The sequence below is a fragment of the Gigantopelta aegis genome, chromosome 15, assembly GCF_016097555.1.
Source record: "Gigantopelta aegis isolate Gae_Host chromosome 15, Gae_host_genome, whole genome shotgun sequence".
Classification (NCBI taxonomy): Eukaryota; Metazoa; Mollusca; class Gastropoda; order Neomphalida; family Peltospiridae; genus Gigantopelta; species Gigantopelta aegis.
This window is the reverse complement of record NC_054713.1, coordinates 33,870,484-33,891,796: the sequence shown is the minus strand read 5'-3', so window position 1 is coordinate 33,891,796 and position 21,313 is coordinate 33,870,484. Positions and strand designations below refer to the sequence as shown.

At 36.3% G+C, this 21,313-nt stretch overlaps 1 protein-coding gene across 1 annotated transcript in view; it reads right to left on the bottom strand.

Moving 5' to 3' along the window:
* LOC121390207 (ATP-binding cassette sub-family F member 3-like) overlaps window positions 1-18,866 on the bottom strand; it is a 37,117-nt gene extending 18,251 nt beyond the window's left edge. Inside the window, exons 1-9 of the mRNA XM_041521977.1 lie at window positions 18,791-18,866; window positions 13,544-13,688; window positions 10,221-10,374; window positions 8,776-8,873; window positions 8,364-8,480; window positions 6,946-7,050; window positions 5,363-5,524; window positions 2,307-2,453; window positions 915-971 (exon numbers count right to left, since the gene is read on the bottom strand). Of these exons, the coding sequence (XP_041377911.1) occupies window positions 915-971; window positions 2,307-2,453; window positions 5,363-5,524; window positions 6,946-7,050; window positions 8,364-8,480; window positions 8,776-8,873; window positions 10,221-10,374; window positions 13,544-13,688; window positions 18,791-18,863 (1,058 nt within the window). The 5' untranslated portion in view covers window positions 18,864-18,866. The remainder of the gene's footprint in view (window positions 1-914; window positions 972-2,306; window positions 2,454-5,362; window positions 5,525-6,945; window positions 7,051-8,363; window positions 8,481-8,775; window positions 8,874-10,220; window positions 10,375-13,543; window positions 13,689-18,790) is intronic.
* Window positions 18,867-21,313: the final 2,447 nt, after the last annotated feature.

Here is a 21,313-nt window from a genome sequence, read left to right as displayed (position 1 = left end):
AGACATATTGTTAAGGACCACACAGATATTGAGAGAGGAAACCCGCTGTCGCCGCTTCATGGGCTACTCTTTTCGATTAGCAGCAAGGGATCTTTTATATGTACCATCCCACGGACAGGGTAGTACATACCACAGTCTTTGATATACCAGTCGTGGTGCACTGGCTGGAACGAGAAATAGCCCAATGGGCCCACCAACAGGAATCGATTCCAGACCGACTGTGCATCGAGCGAACGCTTTACCACTGGGCTACGTCCCACCCTCGACACCACTGGAGCACATTGATTAATTAATCATCGGCTATTGGATGTCAAACATATTGTTATTCTAACTCGTAGTCATCAGGGGAAACCTAATGTAGCAAGGGATCTTTTATATGCACTTTCCCACAGACAGGAAAGCACATACCACGGTCTTTGTCCAGTTGTGGTGTACTGGTTGGAACGAGAAAAAACACAATCAGTTGAATGGATCCACCGAGGTGGTTCGATCCTGTATCTCATGCGAGCACTCAACCAACTGAGCTAAATCCTGCTCCAGAAAGACAAAAAGAAAGGAAGATTTATTTGGAAATTTAAGGAATATTGGATTAATGACACCTCAGTACATGTTAAAATAATTCTCAGTTTATCGTCTAACGTATGGTTATTTTGACAGCTGGGACCGTGCTTATAAAACTTTTATAGAGTCCAGATTCAATCTCTAATGATGTCACACGCATAAAATTTGTATGGCGTTGCCATGACGTCTCAGACTCTATTAGAGTCTCGAGTCTTAGACTCAACAGGTTTTATAAGCACTAAGGCCTGGTCCTGATAATGAGAAAGAACACCTGTGGCAGTCACACTATTATGTAAGTTGGAAGACATTATATAGGTATTAGGAAAAACAAATTAAAATTTAAAATAACTCACTTTGAAAACAGTGCTCTAGCTAAAGCCAACCGCATTCTCCATCCACCGGAAAATTCCCTGAAACGACAGAAACAAATGATGGTTCTCACATAACATAATCTTGAACAATCATTTCCGTGTCTTTAAATAATCTATCCTATATATTTCCATAATGCACACATAGCTGCAATTTGGCAAATTATAACTAACTGCTTAATGGTTAAATAAGTTTACATGTAAAAGAAGCAATCTTGTATATGTTTATTTATTTAACCACAAAGAATAGATTACCCACATTAAAAGAACTGTTCTGAGTTTGATGCTTTGAATGATGTTTGTCTTTTAACAACTAAAATTACATACATGTAAATATATTTTCTTGTTTAGAATATTGATCAGTGTCTGTATATTCAATGTGTTTCTGATAGTCTTGATATTTGTAAGTAACCCAAATTGGATTTGAAAAAATATATATCAGGAAATAAAATGGAGTTTGACCTAGTACAAACAACAGGATGATCAGAAACACATTTAATGTATAGCCATTAAAGGGACATTCCTGAGGTTGCTGCAACTTTTAAGGTGTTATCGACTAACAGAGCCTTTTTAATAATTGTAATTACATATCAAATATATTTTTCTGCATAAAATATGAATGGCTGTATAGTAAAACATGTTTCTGATCATTCTAATATTTTTACTAGGTTAAATTTCATTTTATTTCCTAAAATATAACTTTTTTCGTACATACGAAATTATTTATTAACAGAATCCAGTTTGGGCTCCTTACAAATATTAAGACAACCAGAAACACACTGAATGTACAGACACTGATATTCTAAACAAGAAAATATATATAATATGTAAGTTTATTCGTAGAAATATTTTATTAGTCGGAAGCATCTTACAATGCAGCAAACTCAGGAATGTCCCTTTAGTATTTTATATAGTCTGTTATTCAGCAACATCTTGACAACAACAAACTCAGAACAGTTTTAATATTTTACACCATAATATGCAGTTCTTTATTGCAATTCAATCTGCATATAACGCGAAATTTGACTGGCAAATCCAATCCATTTGTGTCATTAAGTAAGGTTGTTTTGTTTAACGACACCACTTGGAGGTCCAAAATTTTATAATTTTGACAGTCTTAAGAGAGGAAACCCGCTACAAGTTTCCATTAGTAAGGGATCTTTTATATACACAATCCCACAGACAGGATAGCACATACCACAGCCTTTGATACACCAGTCTTGGTGTACTGGCTGGAACGAGAAATAGCCCAATGGGCCCACCGATGGGGGAGATCTATCTCAAACCGACCGCGCATCAAGCGAACGCTTTACCACTGGGCTACATCTCGCTCTGCAGTTGTTTAATGTCATCTGGCTAAAATGACCGGTGTGTTACCTTGTCGGGCGGGTCTGCCCCTCAGCTGAGAACCCGAGACCGGCGAGAATAACACCAGCCCTCGCCGGGGCCTTCTCGGCCTCCATTTCCTCCAGTTCCTTGTAGATCTCGTGTAACCGTGACGACATGTCTTTGTCAGATCCAGGACTGTTAAACAATAACACAAGTACAATGTATTAGTTTAGTGACATCACATGGTAAGACAGTTATTAGTTTAATTCAGACCTGGGACTGTCAAACAGTAACACAATACAATGTATTAGTTTAGTGACATCACACAGTAAAACAGATATTAATTTAGTTCAGACCCAGGACTGTCAAACAGTAACACAATACAATGTATTAGTTTAGTGACATCACACAGTAAAATAGATATTAATTTAGTTCAGACCCAGGACTGTCAAACAATAACACAGGTACAATGTATTAGTTTAGTGACATCACACAGTAAAATAGATATTAATTTAGTTCAGACCCAGGACTGTCAAACAATAACACAATACAATGGTACAATGTATTAGTTTAGTGACATCACACAGTAAAATAGATATTAATTTAGTTCAGACCCAGGACTGTCAAACAATAACACAGGTACAATGTATTAGTTTAGTGACATCACACAGTAAAATAGATATTAATTTAGTTCAGACTCAGGACTGTCAAACAATAACACAGATACAATGTATTAGTTTAGTGACATCACACAGTAAAATAGATATTAATTTAGTTCAGACCCAGGACTGTCAAACAATAACACAGGTACAATGTATTAGTTTAGTGACATCACACAGTAAAATAGATATTAATTTAGTTCAGACCCAGGACTGTCAAACAATAACACAGATACAATGTATTAGTTTAGTGACATCACACAGTAAAATAGATATTAATTTAGTTCAGACCCAGGACTGTCAAACAATAACACAGGTACAATGTATTAGTTTAGTGACATCACACAGTAAAATAGATATTAATTTAGTTCAGACCCAGGACTGTCAAAACAATAACACAGGTACAATGTATTAGTTTAGTGACATCACACAGTAAAATAGATATTAATTTAGTTCAGACCCAGGACTGTCAAACAATAACACAGATACAATGTATTAGTTTAGTGACATCACACAGTAAAACAGATATTAATTTAGTTCAGACCCAGGACTGTCAAACACTAACACAATACAATGTATTAGTTTAGTGACATCACAAGGTAAAACAGATATTAATTTAGTTCAGACCTGGGACTGTCAAACAATAACACAATACAATGTATTGGTTTAGTGACATCACACGGTAAGACAGATATTAATTTAGTTCAGACCTGGGACTGTCAAACAATAACACAATACAATGTATTAGTTTAGTGACATCACATGGTAAGACAGATATTAATTTAGTTCAGACCTGGGACTGTCAAACAATAACACAATACAATGTATTAGATTAGTGACATCACACAGTAAAACAGATATTAATTTAGTTCAGACCTGGGACTGTCAAACAATACCACAATACAATGTATTAGTTTAGTGACATCACACAGTAAAACAGATATTAATTTAGTTTCGACCTGGGACTGTCAAACAGTAACACAATACAATGTATTAGTTTAGTGACATCACACAGTAAAACAGATATTAATTTAGTTCAGACCTGGGACTGTCAAACAGTAACACAATACAATGTATTAGTTTAGTGACATCACACAGTAAAACAGATATTAATTTAGTTCAGACCTGGGACTGTCAAACAGTAACACAATACAATGTATTAGTTTAGTGACATCACACAGTAAAACAGATATTAATTTAGTTCAGACCTGGGACTGTCAAACAGTAACACAATACAATGTATTAGTTTAGTGACATCACACAGTAAAACAGTTATTAGTTTAGTTCAGACCTGGGACTGTCAAACAGTAACACAATACAATGTATTAGTTTAGTTACATCACACAGTAAAACAGATATTAATTTAGTTTCGACCTGGGACTGTCAAACAGTAACACAATACAATGTATTAGTTTAGTGACATCACACAGTAAAACAGTTATTAGTTTAGTTCAGACCTGGGACTGTCAAACAATAACACAATACAATGTATTAGTTTAGTGACATCACACAGTAAAACAGATATTAATTTAGTTCAGACCTGGGACTGTCAAACAGTAACACAATACAATGTATTAGTTTAGTGACATCACACAGTAAAACAGTATTAGTTTAGTTCAGACCTGGGACTGTCAAACAGTAACACAATACAATGTATTAGTTTAGTTACATCACACAGTAAAACAGATATTAATTTAGTTTCGACCTGGGACTGTCAAACAGTAACACAATACAATGTATTAGTTTAGTGACATCACACAGTAAAACAGTTATTAGTTTAGTTCAGACCTGGGACTGTCAAACAATAACACAATACAATGTATTAGTTTAGTGACATCACACAGTAAAACAGTGTATTAGTTTAGTGACATCACACAGTAAAACAGTGTATTAGTTTAGTGACATCACACAGTAAAACAGATGAAACAATGAAATAAAAGGCCTTGTGGTGTATCGGTTAAAGGGACATACTCTAGTTTTTAAACACTAAGTCATATTTTTCACTTAGACCCTAGTTTCAATTCGCAAAAAATGGACACTAAGTTTGATTAATTTACAAACCTATAACACATTTGGATACAACAGAGTAAAACAAAAGTCTGATGTTGAAATACTATTAAAAATAGACTCCATAATCGTTATTTCTCAGACGCACGTGCATTTTAAAAAATATGAAAATGCATTTTGTTATATTAGAAACACCAGGATGACCAGAAACACTTCGGTTGTATAGAAATGGATAATGTAAACAATAAAATATAAGTAATATTTGGTTATAAATCTGTATCATTTAAGACACTTCATTATTTTTTAAAACCTGCTATTCCTCCCGTTCTTTCCACTCAAACACCAATTATTTTGAAGAATGTTATTCCTCCTCCTAAGCATTTAGTGTAGTGTGATTCTCCACTCTCCTACGTTTTTCAAAAACTACGCCATGCCTACCTTGAAGAATTCAGTTTTGCCGCGATCTCTTTTTCCTCGTGTAGCAGAGATTCACGTTTTGTGTCGCACTCTAAAACGCTCTGCAGCGCCTGCGTATCGTCTCCTGTCACCTCCTGTTCTACGTGCAGCACACTGATGTGAGACGGAATCTTCAACTGACCACTGTAACAACAACATCAACAGGTTAAAGTTGGTTTTAATTAACGACACCAATAGAGCTAATGGATGTCAAACATTTGGTAATTTTGACACAGAGTCTTAGAGAGGAAATCTGCTACCTTTTTTTCATTAGTGGCAAGAGATCTTTTATATACATGTACACCATTCCATAAACAGGATAGCACATACTACACTCTGAAAAAAAACTGGGATCGTTTTATCTTTTTGGAATATGTAACACAAAATAGTTTGACAGGTCCTCAGATCTCACCATTTTGGCACAACATGACACTGATGTGTGACGGGATCTTTAACTGGCCATTGTAACAACAACGAAACAATACCCTGAAGAAAATGTGGATCATATTTTCTTTTTCCATGAGTGAATACAGTTTGTGTTCTCACAGGTTGACCGTATAATGATGTAAAGTTACCCCCCCCCCCCCAAAAAAAAAAAACCCCTGTTTTTCCAAACTGTAGTCAAATATCAGATGACATAATGTATGTTTTTATTTCCAATAAAGGCTATTTCAATTTTATACAACAAAAAATTGTGAAAATCCTGCATTAAAATTGCTTTTTGATTAAAAGTAAAAAGGACCAAGAGTTACCTCTCTTGAATAGTATAAATAAATAAATAAATGTTGTTCATACGATTTTATCTTGAGTAATATATTAGATTTGTGCATAAATTATACTATAATGTACATAGGGAAAACATTAAAATGACATCATACATAAGGCGAGCCTGTTTTCGGATAAAGTTTTGTATTTCATGTGTATTTTATGAGACACTTTGCAGCACTTATGTGAAAGCAAAGCAGGTATAACTAAAGCACATTGATTTATTAATCATTGGCTACTGGGTGAATTTAAGTTAAAAGACTGTTTTGTTTAACGACACCACTCATCAACTATTTGATGTCAACCATTTGGTAATTTTGACATATTCTTAGAGAGGAAACCCGCTACAGTTTTCCATTGGTATCAAGGGATCTTTTATGTGCACCAACCTACAAAAACATAGCTTGGATATGTGGGAGATAAAGAAAAGATGTTCAGATCAGGAACATAGTGCTTAAAACACTAAAATGCTTTTCAGTTACGCATGTTGCTGTTTGATGTGTACAACTGATAGAATTTATTTAAGAATTGTCAATTCGAAGTGGCCACTATGTTAAGTATCGTCCTAAATGATTTAATCAGGAAAGTAACTACAGTGAAACCTCTAAAAACCGGACCCTCTGTAAATGGGAATTCCCTCAAAAACCGGACATCATTCTCGGTCCATTTTAAAAATCAGTACAGAACCTAACCTCTCTAAACCGGACACCTTTTAAAACTGGACATTTACTTGATCCCAAGGGTGTCTGGTTTAGAGGGGTTTCACTGTAGTTCCAAATGTACATATAAGCATGACTCACCCTGCTATCATTTTCAACAGTGTTGTTTTACCCAAACCATTCCGACCAATAAAACCGTATCGTCTTCCAGCCATCAGGTATATACTGGCACCTGTTAGAAGAACTCTGAAAGAATATGAATATAGAATATTTTAGGGTTTTTTTGATCAAATATGGTGAAGTCTTTAATCGTATCGCACGAGTCGTGAAGAGGCAGCTACAATGGGAAGAACCAGGGGACACAACTCACACTAAAAAATATTCAAGTGTCCCTTTAAAAAAAAAAAAAAAAAATTTGTTTTGTTTAATAACACCACTAGAGCACATTGATTTATTAATCATCGGCTATTGGATGTCAAACATATGGTAATTTTGACAGTTAAAGAGAGGAAACCCGTTACATTTTTCCATTAGTAGCAAGGGATCTTTTATATGCACCATCACAGACAGGATAGCACATACCACGACCTTTGATATACCAGCCGTGGTGCACATGCTGTGACGAGAAATAGCCCAATGGGCCCACCAATGGTGATTGATCCCAGACCGACCGTACATCAAACGAGTGCTTTACCACTGGGCTACGTCTCACCCACTTTTTTTACTTCTGTTAATTTGTTTTCATTGGAACTGCCCTTTTGACAAGTTGATTCATATGTCCTTTTCCATCAGCCCCCAACAAAATATTTCCTGGATCTGCCCCTGTCGTATATGTGCAATGAGTTTGATATGAAAATACAGATATCATACAATGAGATATAAATCATATTTGAAAAGAAAAAAAAAAACAAGTAAAAACCACATGAAATTTTCTACTTATTATAAAAGTAATCATTTAATATTTTTACATTTATTCGCCAAAAGTATATAATAAATCCTATGTAATCCATGCTACTGACCCAAAACCAATACCCATTGGTGTCTATCCTGACTGGACACACAGCCCAGATAGCTGAGGTATGTGCCCAGGACAGCATGCTTGAACCATAACTGGATATAAGCAAGATACATTAAAATGAATACCAATTCTGCGAGGTCTAATCAATGCCCTACCACTGAACATATTATGTCCATGTCAAACAGGACCACAGTCCCCAGAGCACATCCTGCAATTCTGCCCCCTCTACGACAATGCCAGGATAAAGCACTGGCTGATTGGAGAAACTCTGGCTGTCAAGCTTTGGGGTTCCAAAGAAGACTTGACAGAGACAGCGTTTTTTAATACCACAACCGGACTCCAAATCTAAAGCATGAAAAACTATAGCTTGAACGCAGAAGAAAAAGAACTGAACATATAATGAGACGGTCAGTAATTTGTCCTTCAAGATAGATGTCATATATATATATATATATACATATATATATATATATATATATATATATATGTGTGCCTGAAATAAAAACAAAGAGATCAATATGAAAAATCCCAAACTGAATACCGTTCTCCAAAGGCCACATCAAAGTCTTCAATTCTGACGTCATAATTTCTGTTGTTTCCGGATGCATCCATTTTGGTGTCTTTACGATTAAACTGCTGACTTGCTGTTGCCAACATACTGAAATAATGTTATTAACAATATTCAGATAAATACATTTCTTTAATGTATAACCCCCCCCCCCCCCCAAAAACCCAACCAGCCTTCTTTTAAACATTATAAACAAAGTACATGCCAAAATAAAATAAATGTTTATAATTATGTTTGAGCATGAAACTGAAATTATTTGTTAAAATGAAATATTAAAAAAACATACAAGACTATAAAAATTGGGAATTCTGTTTCAGTTTCTGAATTCCGTGATCTTCACCTCTCTGTATATTGCAAGGTGATTACACCACATTAAACCGCTCACCTCTCCGGTGTTTTAATCTCCGGAACAGTATCTACTCTCTTGTCCAGCTTCTTCTGTCTCTGTGCCTGGGCCTTTTCTAGCTTCTTTTTATCAACTTTCTGGAAATGTTACAAACAGAACAAAATGAAACTGACACAATGAATAATGGAACACTATACATGACAAGGATTTTGAGCCCTTGAAATTGGAATCATTTTACAACAGTAATTTAGTACAAATAATAAGAATATAAATGCCCCCCCCCCCCCCCCCCCCCCCCCAAATGTAAATGTGTAGCAGCACTGATGATTGTCAAATTAAAATTGTCAATGTAAAATTTAGAAGGAAGGAAGGAAATGTTTTATTTAATGACGCACTCAACACATTTTATTTACGGTTATATGGCGTTGGACATATGGTTAAGGACCACACAGATATTGAGAGAGGAAACCCGCTGTCGGCACTTCCTGGGCTACATTTTTCGATTAGCAGCAATGGATCTTTTATATGCACCATCCCACAGACAGGATAGCAACACCACAGCCTTTGATATACCAGTAGAAGGCTACATTTTAAAATATATAATCCAGTGTCCAACAATTTTGCAGCTATTATGAACAAGAGTACTTGTGAGGCATGCCTGTCAAAAGTAGGTCATGATGACCTAGTTATAATAGACAACACACCGCCATTCCAAGCTGTACTTGCATACCATATTTGATGATCCTATATCACCCTGCCTATAAGAATCGATAAGGAAAATATGGCCCACACAAAGATTTCCTTTAAAGGAACATTCCTGAATTTGCTGCAAGTTAAAATTTTAAAGATGTTATTGACTAACAGAGACTTTTTAACGATTGTAATCACATATCAAATATATTTTTCTGCATAAAATATTAGTGGCTATATATTAAACGTGTTTCTGATCGTTCTAATATTAGTGCTAGGTTAAATTTAATTTTATTTCCTAAACTATGTTTTTTCGTACGTACGAATTTATTTGAAGACAAAATCCAGTTTGGGCTTCTTACAAATATCAAGACGATCAGAAACACATTGAATATACAGATATTTTAAACAAGAATATATATTTAATATGTAAATTTAATATTTTATTACTCGGAAACATCTTACAATGCAGAAAACTCAGGAATGTCCCTTTAATGTTCAGTAATCTGTGAAAAGTAGGTTTTTTTTGTTTTTTTTCGTACGTACGAAATTATTTGAAGATAAAATCTAGTTTGGGCTTCTTACAAATATTAAGACGACCAGAAACACACTGAATATACAGACACTGATATTCTAAACAAGAAAATATATTTAATATGTAAGTTTAATTGTAGAAATATTTTATTAGTCAAAAACATCTTACAATGCAGCAAAGTCAGGAATGTCCCTTTAATCTATAGTGATTGTTCATTAGGATTGCAATAATTGACAGTATTTAATTCTAAAAAACTCACCAAGTCATTTTCTTTCTTTTTAAGCCAAATGCTGTTGTTTGCATCACTAAGTTTTTCGTAAGCTTCAGCCATTGATCCCAAGTGTACGGGGGCATCCAGTATTCGGCTGTGTTTGTTTTCTCCATTTTCTGACACTATTTTGTTATTAAGACCACTGAAATATATATTTTTTAAAAACACAATAAATACATGAAGCTTTGAAGAAAAGGTTGGAAAGTACCCAAATTATTCTTTGAAGGATGATTACACTCCAGATTTCTCTTCTGATGTAAAATGCTACGAGATATTTCAAAAGTAAATTTCTGACATAAAACTGAAGTCTAACGATGACACGAGTGCCTCCTGGGCTTCTAGATTATGGTAGCCCCACTCCTATGGCTAGTGATATTCAATGTTGGGCTAGTAAATAACTACTATTGCCATGCCAGACAGGGCTTCTAGATTATGGTAGCCCCACTCCTATGGCTAGTGATATTCAATGTTGGGCTAGTAAATAACTACTATTGCCATGCCAGACAGGGCTTCTAGATTATGGTAGCCCCACTCCCATGGCTAGTGATATTCAATGTTGGGCTAGTAAATAACTACTACTGCCATGCCAGACAGGGCTTCTAGATTATGGTAGCCCCACTCCCATGGCTAGTGATATTCAATGTTGGGCTAGTAAATAACTACTACTGCCATGCCAGACAGGGCTTCTAGATTATGGTAGCCCCACTCCCATGGCTAGTGATATTCATTGTTGGGCTAGTAAATAACTACTATTGCCATGCCAGACAGGGCTTCTAGATTATGGTAGCCCCACTCCTATGGCTAGTGATATTCAATGTTGGGCTAGTAAATAACTACTATTGCCATGCCAGACAGGGCTTCTAGATTATGGTAGCCCCACTCCCATGGCTAGTGATATTCAATGTTGGGCTAGTACATAACTACTATTGCCATGCCAGACAGGGCTTCTAGATTATGGTAGCCCCACTCCTATGGCTAGTGATATTCAATGTTGGGCTAGTAAATAACTACTATTGCCATGCCAGACAGGGCTTCTAGATTATGGTAGCCCCACTCCCATGGCTAGTGATATTCAATGTTGGGCTAGTAAATAACTACTATTGCCATGCCAGACAGGGCTTCTAGATTATGGTAGCCCCACTCCCATGGCTAGTGATATTCAATGTTGGGCTAGTACATAACTACTATTGCCATGCCAGACAGGGCTTCTAGATTATGGTAGCCCCACTCCTATGGCTAGTGATATTCAATGTTGGGCTAGTAAATAACTACTATTGCCATGCCAGACAGGGCTTCTAGATTATGGTAGCCCCACTCCTATGGCTAGTGATATTCATTGTTGGGCTAGTAAATAACTACTATTGCCATGCCAGACAGGGCTTCTAGATTATGGTAGCCCCACTCCTATGGCTAGTGATATTCAATGTTGGGCTAGTAAATAACTACTACTGCCATGCCAGACAGGGCTTCTAGATTATGGTAGCCCCACTCCCATGGCTAGTGATATTCAATGTTGGGCTAGTAAATAACTACTACTGCCATGCCAGACAGGGCTTCTAGATTATGGTAGCCCCACTCCCATGGCTAGTGATATTCATTGTTGGGCTAGTAAATAACTACTATTGCCATGTCAGACAGGGCTTCTAGATTATGGTAGCCCCACTCCCATGGCTAGTGATATTCAATGTTGGGCTAGTAAATAACTACTATTGCCATGCCCAATGGCTAGTGAAATGTTTTTGGTCAAATATTGCAGTTATTTTTATTTTTTTAAATATCAATATCCTGCCCCCACCCCCCCCCCCCCCAATGTTAGTGTTTTTAAGCAACATATCCAATTACTGTTATTAGTATTACTTAGTAAAATTGTATTAACTTAAAGTAAAGTAGGGCTAGTTACTTTTTGATCGTGGCTAGTAAATTTTTAAAATCACTGATCTCATGGCTAGAGGATTTTATAACAATTCTCGAAGCCCATGGAAACTGATGAAATCGTAATGTTTGTCTTGTCAGATATAGCTATACCTGTACGACACATGTATCAAGTGGTGTCGCCGTAACCAATATGATACAATATCAGGGCTTACACAGCGAAGAATTTTGTTTTAAATACTAAACTTTTAGCCAATCTTCAGGTATGTAAATTATTTTCTTGAAAATGGTTAAAAGGAAGGAAATGTTTTATTTGACACACTCAGCACAATTTATTTACAGTTATTTGGCGTCGGACATATTGTGAAGAACCACATAGATATCGAGGGAGGAAACCTGCTGTCGCCACTTCATGAGCTACTCTTTTCAATTAGCCGGAAGGGATCTTTTATATGCACATCCCATAGACAGGATAGCACATACCATGACCTATGATGTGCCAGTCGTGATGATTAAAAAGTGGCTACCGGTAGTTTGGCAACGGGCAGCGTAAGCGTAAGACCTGTAATATATGTGAATTTTAATACCACGGTACTGGTAATGCAGTTCAGTTGTTACAAATTTATGCCAGACATGTCATGGATATATATATATATATATACATGTAGCAGAACTTACTGTGACAAAAAAAAAAAAAACTGAGGGGAGTGATTAATTGATCCACTAGAACTCATGGTGAGCCATTTAAGAATTTACCATACTGGTACCATATAAATTCACATGCTAAGGGGGTGTTAAAAAATTATTCTCCTTTAAAATATCTAATCTTAGGGGAGTGATGGGAAGCGATATTGATAGCTCTCCTAAAATTTCAAGGACATACAGCTGTATGACTTACAAATTAAGAACTGAATGGAGACGTTCACATATTTCTCTGATGTCTGATATACAGCTGTAAGCTGTATGACTTACAAATAAAGAACCGAGTGGAGACGTTCACATATTTCTCTGATGTCTGATACAGCTGTATGACTTACAAATTAAGAACCGAGTGAAGACGTTCACGTATTTCTCTGATGTCTGATATACAGCTGTATACATGTAACTTACAAATTAAGAACCGAGTGGAGACGTTCACATATTTCTCTGATGTCTGATACAGCTGTATGACTTACAAATTAAGAACCGAGTGGAGATGTTCACATATTTCTCTGATGTCTGATATACAGCTGTATAACTTACAAATTAAGAACCGAGTGGAGACATTCACATATTTCTCTTGATGTCTGATATACAGCTGTATGACTTACAAATTAAGAACCGAGTGGAGACGTTCACATATTTCTCTGATGTCTGATACAGCTGTATGACTTACAAATTAAGTACCGAGTGGAGACGTTCATATATTTCTCTGTCTGATATACAGCTGTACGACTTACAAATTAAGAAACGAGTGGAGACGTTCACATATTTCTCTGATGTCATCCTCTGATTTGTCTCCATCTGACTGGAGCAGCATCACCCCAACTGCGTCAAACAGATCTTCGGCTGACTCAAAGTCATCTTTAGCATCCTCTAGCAGACCTACAGAGACAGAAAAAAAACCTTGAAATGCAAGACGTATGTCAATTTTAACATATTTGATATGGGTACTGTTTTACGAAGCGATTTTAGTGCTAAAATCAACTTAATTCACCAAGTTTGATAGAACTTACATGTAGTGACTTTAATGCTAAAATCCTTCTGTAAACTGGCTCCCATCTCTGTCTAGAACCCTCCATTTATCACTGCACGATTTGGAAATGTTTTATTTAATGAGGCACTCAACACATTTTATTTACAATTATATGGTGTCAGACAAATGGTTAAGGACGACACAGATATTGAGAGAGGAAACCTGCTGTCGCCACTTCATGAGCTACTCTTTTCGATTAGCAGCAAGGGTTCTTTTATATGCATAATACCAGACAGGGTAGTACATACCACGGTCTTTGATATATACCAGTCATGGTACACTGGCTGGAACGAGAAATATCCCAATGGGCCCACCGACGGGGATCGATCCCAGACCGACTGCATATCGAGCGAGTGCTGTACCACTGGGCCACGTCCCGCCCACTGCCCAATTTGTGTACTTTGTATTCAACCAAATTATGTTACTTATATGACTTTTAAAAGCTTTTTATCCGCAAGGCTCAATGGGTAGGTGTAAACCACTTGCACCGACCAGTGATCCATAACTGGTTCAACAAAGGCCATGGTTTGTGCTATCCTGCCTGTGGAAAGCGCAAATAAAAGATCCCTTGCTGCTGATCGGAAGAGTAGCCCACGTAGTGGCGACAGCGGGTTTCCTCTCAAAATTTGTGTGGTCCGTAACCATATGTCTGACGTCATACAACCGTAAATAAAATGTGTTGAGTGCGTCGTTAAATAAAACATTTCTTTCTTACTTTCTTTTTAAAAAAAAATGTTTTTAAGGACTTTCAAAACATTTCTGCAATTAAGAAATCCCACAATTTTTAAAAACCGAATTATCTATTCTCCTTACTTACAATATTCATTGAAAACGCTTGTAGCAAGTAAAAGTATGACATAATGTGTTTTTTTTGTTCTCTTCAAATGACATCACTGACTTAGGAGTGAACCAAAGAAAGAAAGAAGTGTTTTATTTAACGATGCACTCAACACATTTTATTTACGGTTATATGGCGTCAGACATATGGTTCAGGACCACACAGATTTTGAGAGGAAACCCGCTGTCGCCACTACATGGGCTACTCTTCCGATAGGCAGCAAGGGATCTTTTATTTGCGCTTCCCACAGGCAGGATAGCACAAACCATGGCCTTTGCTGAACCAGTTATGGATCACTGGTCGGGGCAAGTGGTTTACACCTACCCATTGAGCCTTGCGGAGCACTCACTCAGGGTTTGGAGTCGGTATCTGGATTAAAAATACCATGCCTCGACTGGGATCTGAACCCAGTACCTACCAGCCTGTAGGCCGATGGCCTGCCACGACGCCACCGAGGCCGGTCCTAGGAGCGAACCAAAGGCAAATTTATTGGTATTGTAGTCTATGTTTTGAACATGATTTATTGTAATACAGGATACATTTATTCAGGAAATATTTTCGTTGGCTGCTAATTTATGTTGCAAGACATATGGGTATGACTGGACTTTACATTTGTGAGCGTTGTTTCAACCTCATATTGAAGTATTTCGAGAAGTTCGCCTGGTTTCATTTTGTACAAAATCCACGTTGATGGGGTAGATCTACAAGTTTATAACGGTTGCTAACATATTTTCACTTAAAGTTTTTATAAATACATAAAATAATATGCATTTACTAAAGTGTAAGTATTATTTGCAAAAGTTTTTCAAAATTGTGCGATATTTTAAAGCAGTTAATGTTGTTTAAACCTGCTTGTACCCTTTTGAGAACACAAACTAGAAGAGCAGTCCACAAGACACATGCTGGTAACTGCTGCGATCGATCAGTGACCGGACCTTATTTGGGGTGGGTGGGTGGGCGTTCATTGCTGCCAACGAAGTGTTAAAAGTTACAATGGCACGAAATAATAACAAAATAGTAACAATAACATCATATTCATCTGAACTTAGTAATTTTTTTGAAAATTATTTATATCGATATTTAAATATAATGGAAGTTTGAAGACGCGGAATTAATATACTAACGAAAACACCACACATGAGGCTAAGTGACAGCATATCGGACGAGTTCTCTGAATTTTGTCATCGTAATAAATCCTGGTTGCCCATGACAGCGTACATCTATTGTCCGATTTATCACGAAAATTAACCAATGGAAAAAAGGCTTATATGAAAGTTGTATTAGAATTTAAAATAATGCTTGTTTTGTTGGGGGGGGGGGGGGTAAAAATTTTGTGAGAATATACTCATTGTGGGTACAAACTCAGAATTCCCCTTAGAATACTTAGCATGAATATGCGATTACTTGAATTTGGGCCTCTTCGACTAAGTCTATGTCGGCATTATGTCACAGATACATTGTAGGTACAATATTCTTTTGTTGATCTCGAATAGAATCGGCAGTGTTTCCCTTAGGGGCCGGAAGGACCCCGCACCGACCCCGTGAATTTCTTTACCGAGACTGTAAATATTGTAACCATTAAAAAAAAGGGACGAGTTCACTCCTATGATTAATTCGCCGATATTATAAAATAAAATAAAATGCAAATGCTAGTAGTCATAAATATACTAGTATTCCACAAATATGTACATTGTTAGAGCCTGGTGGCCAGTGAGGGGAAAACAAATAACCATCATGATGATCGAATGAAAAAATAAAAATAATCAACCAATATCGATCATATGTAAAAAGGAAAATGGATCTACAAGTCAATACTTTCGACTTCCTTCCACATGCAACAGTTCACTAATGAATATATGGCCACCAGTAATCTATGCCCCATCCCTGAAATGACTATACCTACAGATGTAATTTTATTAAAGACCAAGTTAACAAAATGTTGCAGTAATTTTGGCGCAACTGACTGGCACCCAAACAGTTGTTACTCTAACATAGTGCTGGCGTAACAAAATATACGGTGACCAGTCTCATCAGATCAGGTGGGGTTTTTTAAAGTTGCACATAACCATATTGTTTTACGAACTTCCAAATGTTTTTTTTGTTTGGTCTGTTTTTGTTTTTGTGTTGTTGTTTAAATTATATTTAAACATTACATAATTAAATTAGCAAGACTTGATTTTTTTTTTTTTTAAGTGCATTATATGATGAATTAACACAAATTTAAAAATGTACCTACATATATAAAAAACATATTTACTTTCTTTTGTTTTATCAGTCACTGAGTGATTACAACTTAGCAGGTGAATTTTTCTTATCATGACTAGTAAATTTTTTATCCACTGGTCAGTATGGGAAGTCACTATTTTTTAAATTCTAGAACCCCTGATATACATACAGAAGTAGGGCTAATGAATATTCAATCATGGATAATTAATTTTTTTAATCACCAATCCCATGGTTAGTAGATTTTTTTTTAATTCTAGAAGACCTGGGTTTTACTTTTAAATAAATAGATAGATAACAGATAATACATATTACAATCAGTAATTCAGTAATATGTATTATCTGTTTGTGCTTAGTTTAATACTTTTACACTTAGTTTTCAAAATATTGTTTTGACATTATGCAAATATTTAATAATAATAAACATTATTATTAAAATCTATCTTAAAATATGTCCTTCTATAAGTGTACATGACACCCACATGTATTTCATAATGCATCTAAAAACAACTGGAAATTTAAAAAAACATTACTGGGGAGCATGCCCCTGAACTCCCCTAGCATTTTCGCACCCTTTAGGGGCTCAGTTAACGTCAAACTATTTTGCCAACCCTCTGAACAAAAATCCTGGGGGAAACACTGAATCGGTATTAAACAAATACATCTTTATTTTGTAGTATAATGAGTAATTACTGTAAAAACAAGAAACTAATAAATGCTGTGGATCTTGGGCAAATATATCACTCTGAATTCTGCGAACGACTAAAAATGAATGCCCAATGCGTCTCCTGTATGACACCATGTAGAACCGGTAAGTGACTTTATATTATCTGTAGTAAACAATTTTTAATCAAGAAAAAACACACTGTTTACAGACGGCTGTTTGTGGTATAGTCCTGAACGGTTGCTAGTCACTTCGTACCATGGTCATTTCGTACCTAATTTGGTCCTTTCGTACCCTGGTCATTTCGTACCTTGGTCATTTCGTACCATTGCAAAAAGTCATTTCGTACCTTGGTCATTTCGTACCATGGTCATTTCGTACCATTGCAAAAAGTCATTTCGTACCTTGGTTATTTCGTACCATAACTGAAAGTCATATCGTACCATGGTATAACAATTTATAACAATTACCCCGGTAATGTCTTTTACAAAATAACATTAAATTACAAATTTGTGGTTAATTTAAGGGATATTTTATCAGCAAAAGACTAAAAATTATTGCCACTTTGTATAAACATTAGCAATTGGCTAACTTGACAATCAGTAAGGTAGTTAATGTTTTAATGGTTGTTATTGTTTATTCCTTAAACAAATAAGATGCAAATAAGCAAGCTTGAAAAGAAGAACTAATAAATAAATAATATTTTGTTGGTCCATTATATTGTTTTGTTGTTTTTGACTAATTATCTGGAGCCATTTCACACAAAATCACAGTTGTCAGTTAGTAGTAAATACCATATACGGCTCTTGTCAGGTAAAATGGAAATAACAGTTGACAGGTATTATGGGTACCAATAACGATATGCTGCACAGTAACGTGTTCTGGTTTTCAAACTGTCAAAATAAAGTTTTAAAACAAAACCCACTGCTTTTATGCTATAGTCAATTCGTTTTCTATATACTGGAATGAAATGACTAGGGTACAAAATGACTGGGGTACGAAATGACTTTTCACAATGGTACGAAATGACTTGGGTACGAAATGACCAAGGTACGAAATGGATGGTACGATATGACTTGGGGCTTTGGGTACGAAGTGACTATGATTCAAGCGAATGAACTACTAGTAAGTTCCGAACAGAGAAGCATATCTACGTATAATTATTTAGTCAGTTCGTAAAATAAACACGTAATGTTTTAATTATTCACACATATATAAGAACAAACCATTGACATAATCTGTTATTTCCTTATCAATATTGGGAAAAGCCCGACTCAAAAGTTCTTTGCAAGCTGACATGCTTAATCCACCAAACATATATTTCGTTACGCATAGTTTATTCCATAGCTACATTCCAGTAACCTACAAAATACCAGTCAACCGGAAATGGAATGTAGAAGACGTTGCCTATTATTTCCGATAAAAATTGGATTTAAACTGGGAACCCGATTTGTTTGAAACTGTACGAAAAGCGAACAATTAGTATTTTAAAAAAGTTTATTTTATTTTTTCAAAAAAAAACTACTTAAAAAAAATATATATCAGTGTTACCACTGAGGCTGTTCGATCCTAAGACCTATGCAGACACTCTACTAAATGAGCTAAACTCTTCCCCATGATGGAAATAATTTCGTACGGTTATAGAATATGTTAGCCACCTAAGTACAACCATTTACTGTACGCGAAATAATGATTGAAATGTGTCACTGGTTTATATAGCTACGGCCATAGACCAGTTGAGTCGAAAACATTTTAGTAGTGGTAATTAATTTTATTCCATGGAGGAAAAGGGGTCGTTCTAACCAGTTCCCCACGACTGGTTTATATCAATGGATGTGATATGTCCTGTCCTGTGTGAAAGTGCACATAAAAATCAATTGCTGCTTAATAGAAAAATGTAGCACGTTTCCTCTAAGATTGAGAATTATTAAATATTTTACATCAAATAGCTGATGATTAATAAACCAATGTGCTCCAATTGTTTCGTAAAACAAAACCAACTTTAACGGGTTTTTTTTATATTTTTTTTTATTCCATATAGTGTATGACTATTTAAAACAAAAGACCTAACCTACCTGATATATCCACCCTCAATCTCCAACAGTTAGGCTATTTGTGGGGGAAAAAACCCTAAAAGTTAGTTTGTTTTATTTAACGACACCAATAGAGCAAACTGATTTACATGTATATATACACACGTACATACACACGAAAACACTACACACGTGTATACACACGAAAACACTACACACGTGTACACACACGCGCGCACACATACACACGGATATTTACGACACTCATTAACATTATAAAGATATAGGTAGCAGACAGATAGATTGGTAGGCAGACAGACAGACTAATTGACAGACATAGATACATATTCCTGAAATTACACAGGTCTTTAATCATTCGAGTGGGGGAGGTACGTGTGTGGGGGGGGGGGGGGGAGCAATGCATAACATTCAGCATTCAAGGGCGCAATCAATCTAATTAAATTGTTATTTATAGATGAAATGTCACCTGGACATGGGAGTCCACGCAATGCTGTTAGATCTACTGGAAGACCAGTAGAGATAATTTTAATCAGATTGGGGCGCAATGTACCCACACCGCTCCGGCTTCTGACGCCTATGGATCAGTATGATTACGTATTTCGAAACAAGGAAGACAACTAATGATTTATGAGCAGTAATTTTCCTTTTCACTGTTTCGAGACTCGGCGACACAACAACTAAACATCCTGTTTTGGTAGTGATCATATGTGTAGCAGTCAGGTGCGAATCCATGGGTTTCTGAAGGGGAAGGGTTGGGTGCTGACATAATGGGTTTTTTTTTTTTTTTTTTTTTTTTAAAAAAAATGATTTATTGTCCCCAGATCACTAGCAATGTCAAGGTTGGGGTGCCTTGAATCATTGTCTTACATTTCATAATATTTACATATAGTTATACATACGTAGTGTATACATACATACATACATACATACATACATACATACATACATACATACATACATACATACATACATGTTTCTGGCCTCACAAATTGTCCCATGCCGTTGCTGGGACTCGAACCTGTGGCACCGATTCGCCCGCAAATTGCAAGACTAACCACGATACGCTCTGAGCTATCGAAGCTTCCATAAAAAAGGAAGCTCTTTTAACTCAACCATATGCATGGGGCCTACAATCTACGCGGTCGATCCCGCTTACGTGCATGAAACAGTGGGCAGACCTGGCACTGGCTAGTATGTATTGATGTATGAATATCTATATATTGTATGTATGTCGAGGTTGACTATTACATACATAGATATTAACGCACTGGCGCAGGGGATAATTAAATCCTTTCTGGCCTCACAAATTGTCCCATGCCGTTGCTGGGACTCGAACCTGTGGCACCGATTCGCCCGCAAATTGCAAGACTAACCACGATACGCTCTGAGCTATCGAAGCTTCCATAAAAAAGGAAGCTCTTTTAACTCAACCATATGCATGGGGCCTACAATCTACGCGGTCGATCCCGCTTACGTGCATGAAACAGTGGGCAGACCTGGCACTGGCTAGTATGTATTGATGTATGAATATCTATATATTGTATGTATGTCGAGGTTGACTATTACATACATAGATATTAACGCACTGGCGCAGGGGATAATTAAATCCTTTCTGGCCTCACAAATTGTCCCATGCCGTTGCTGGGACTCGAACCTGTGGCACCGATTCGCCCGCAAATTGCAAGACTAACCACG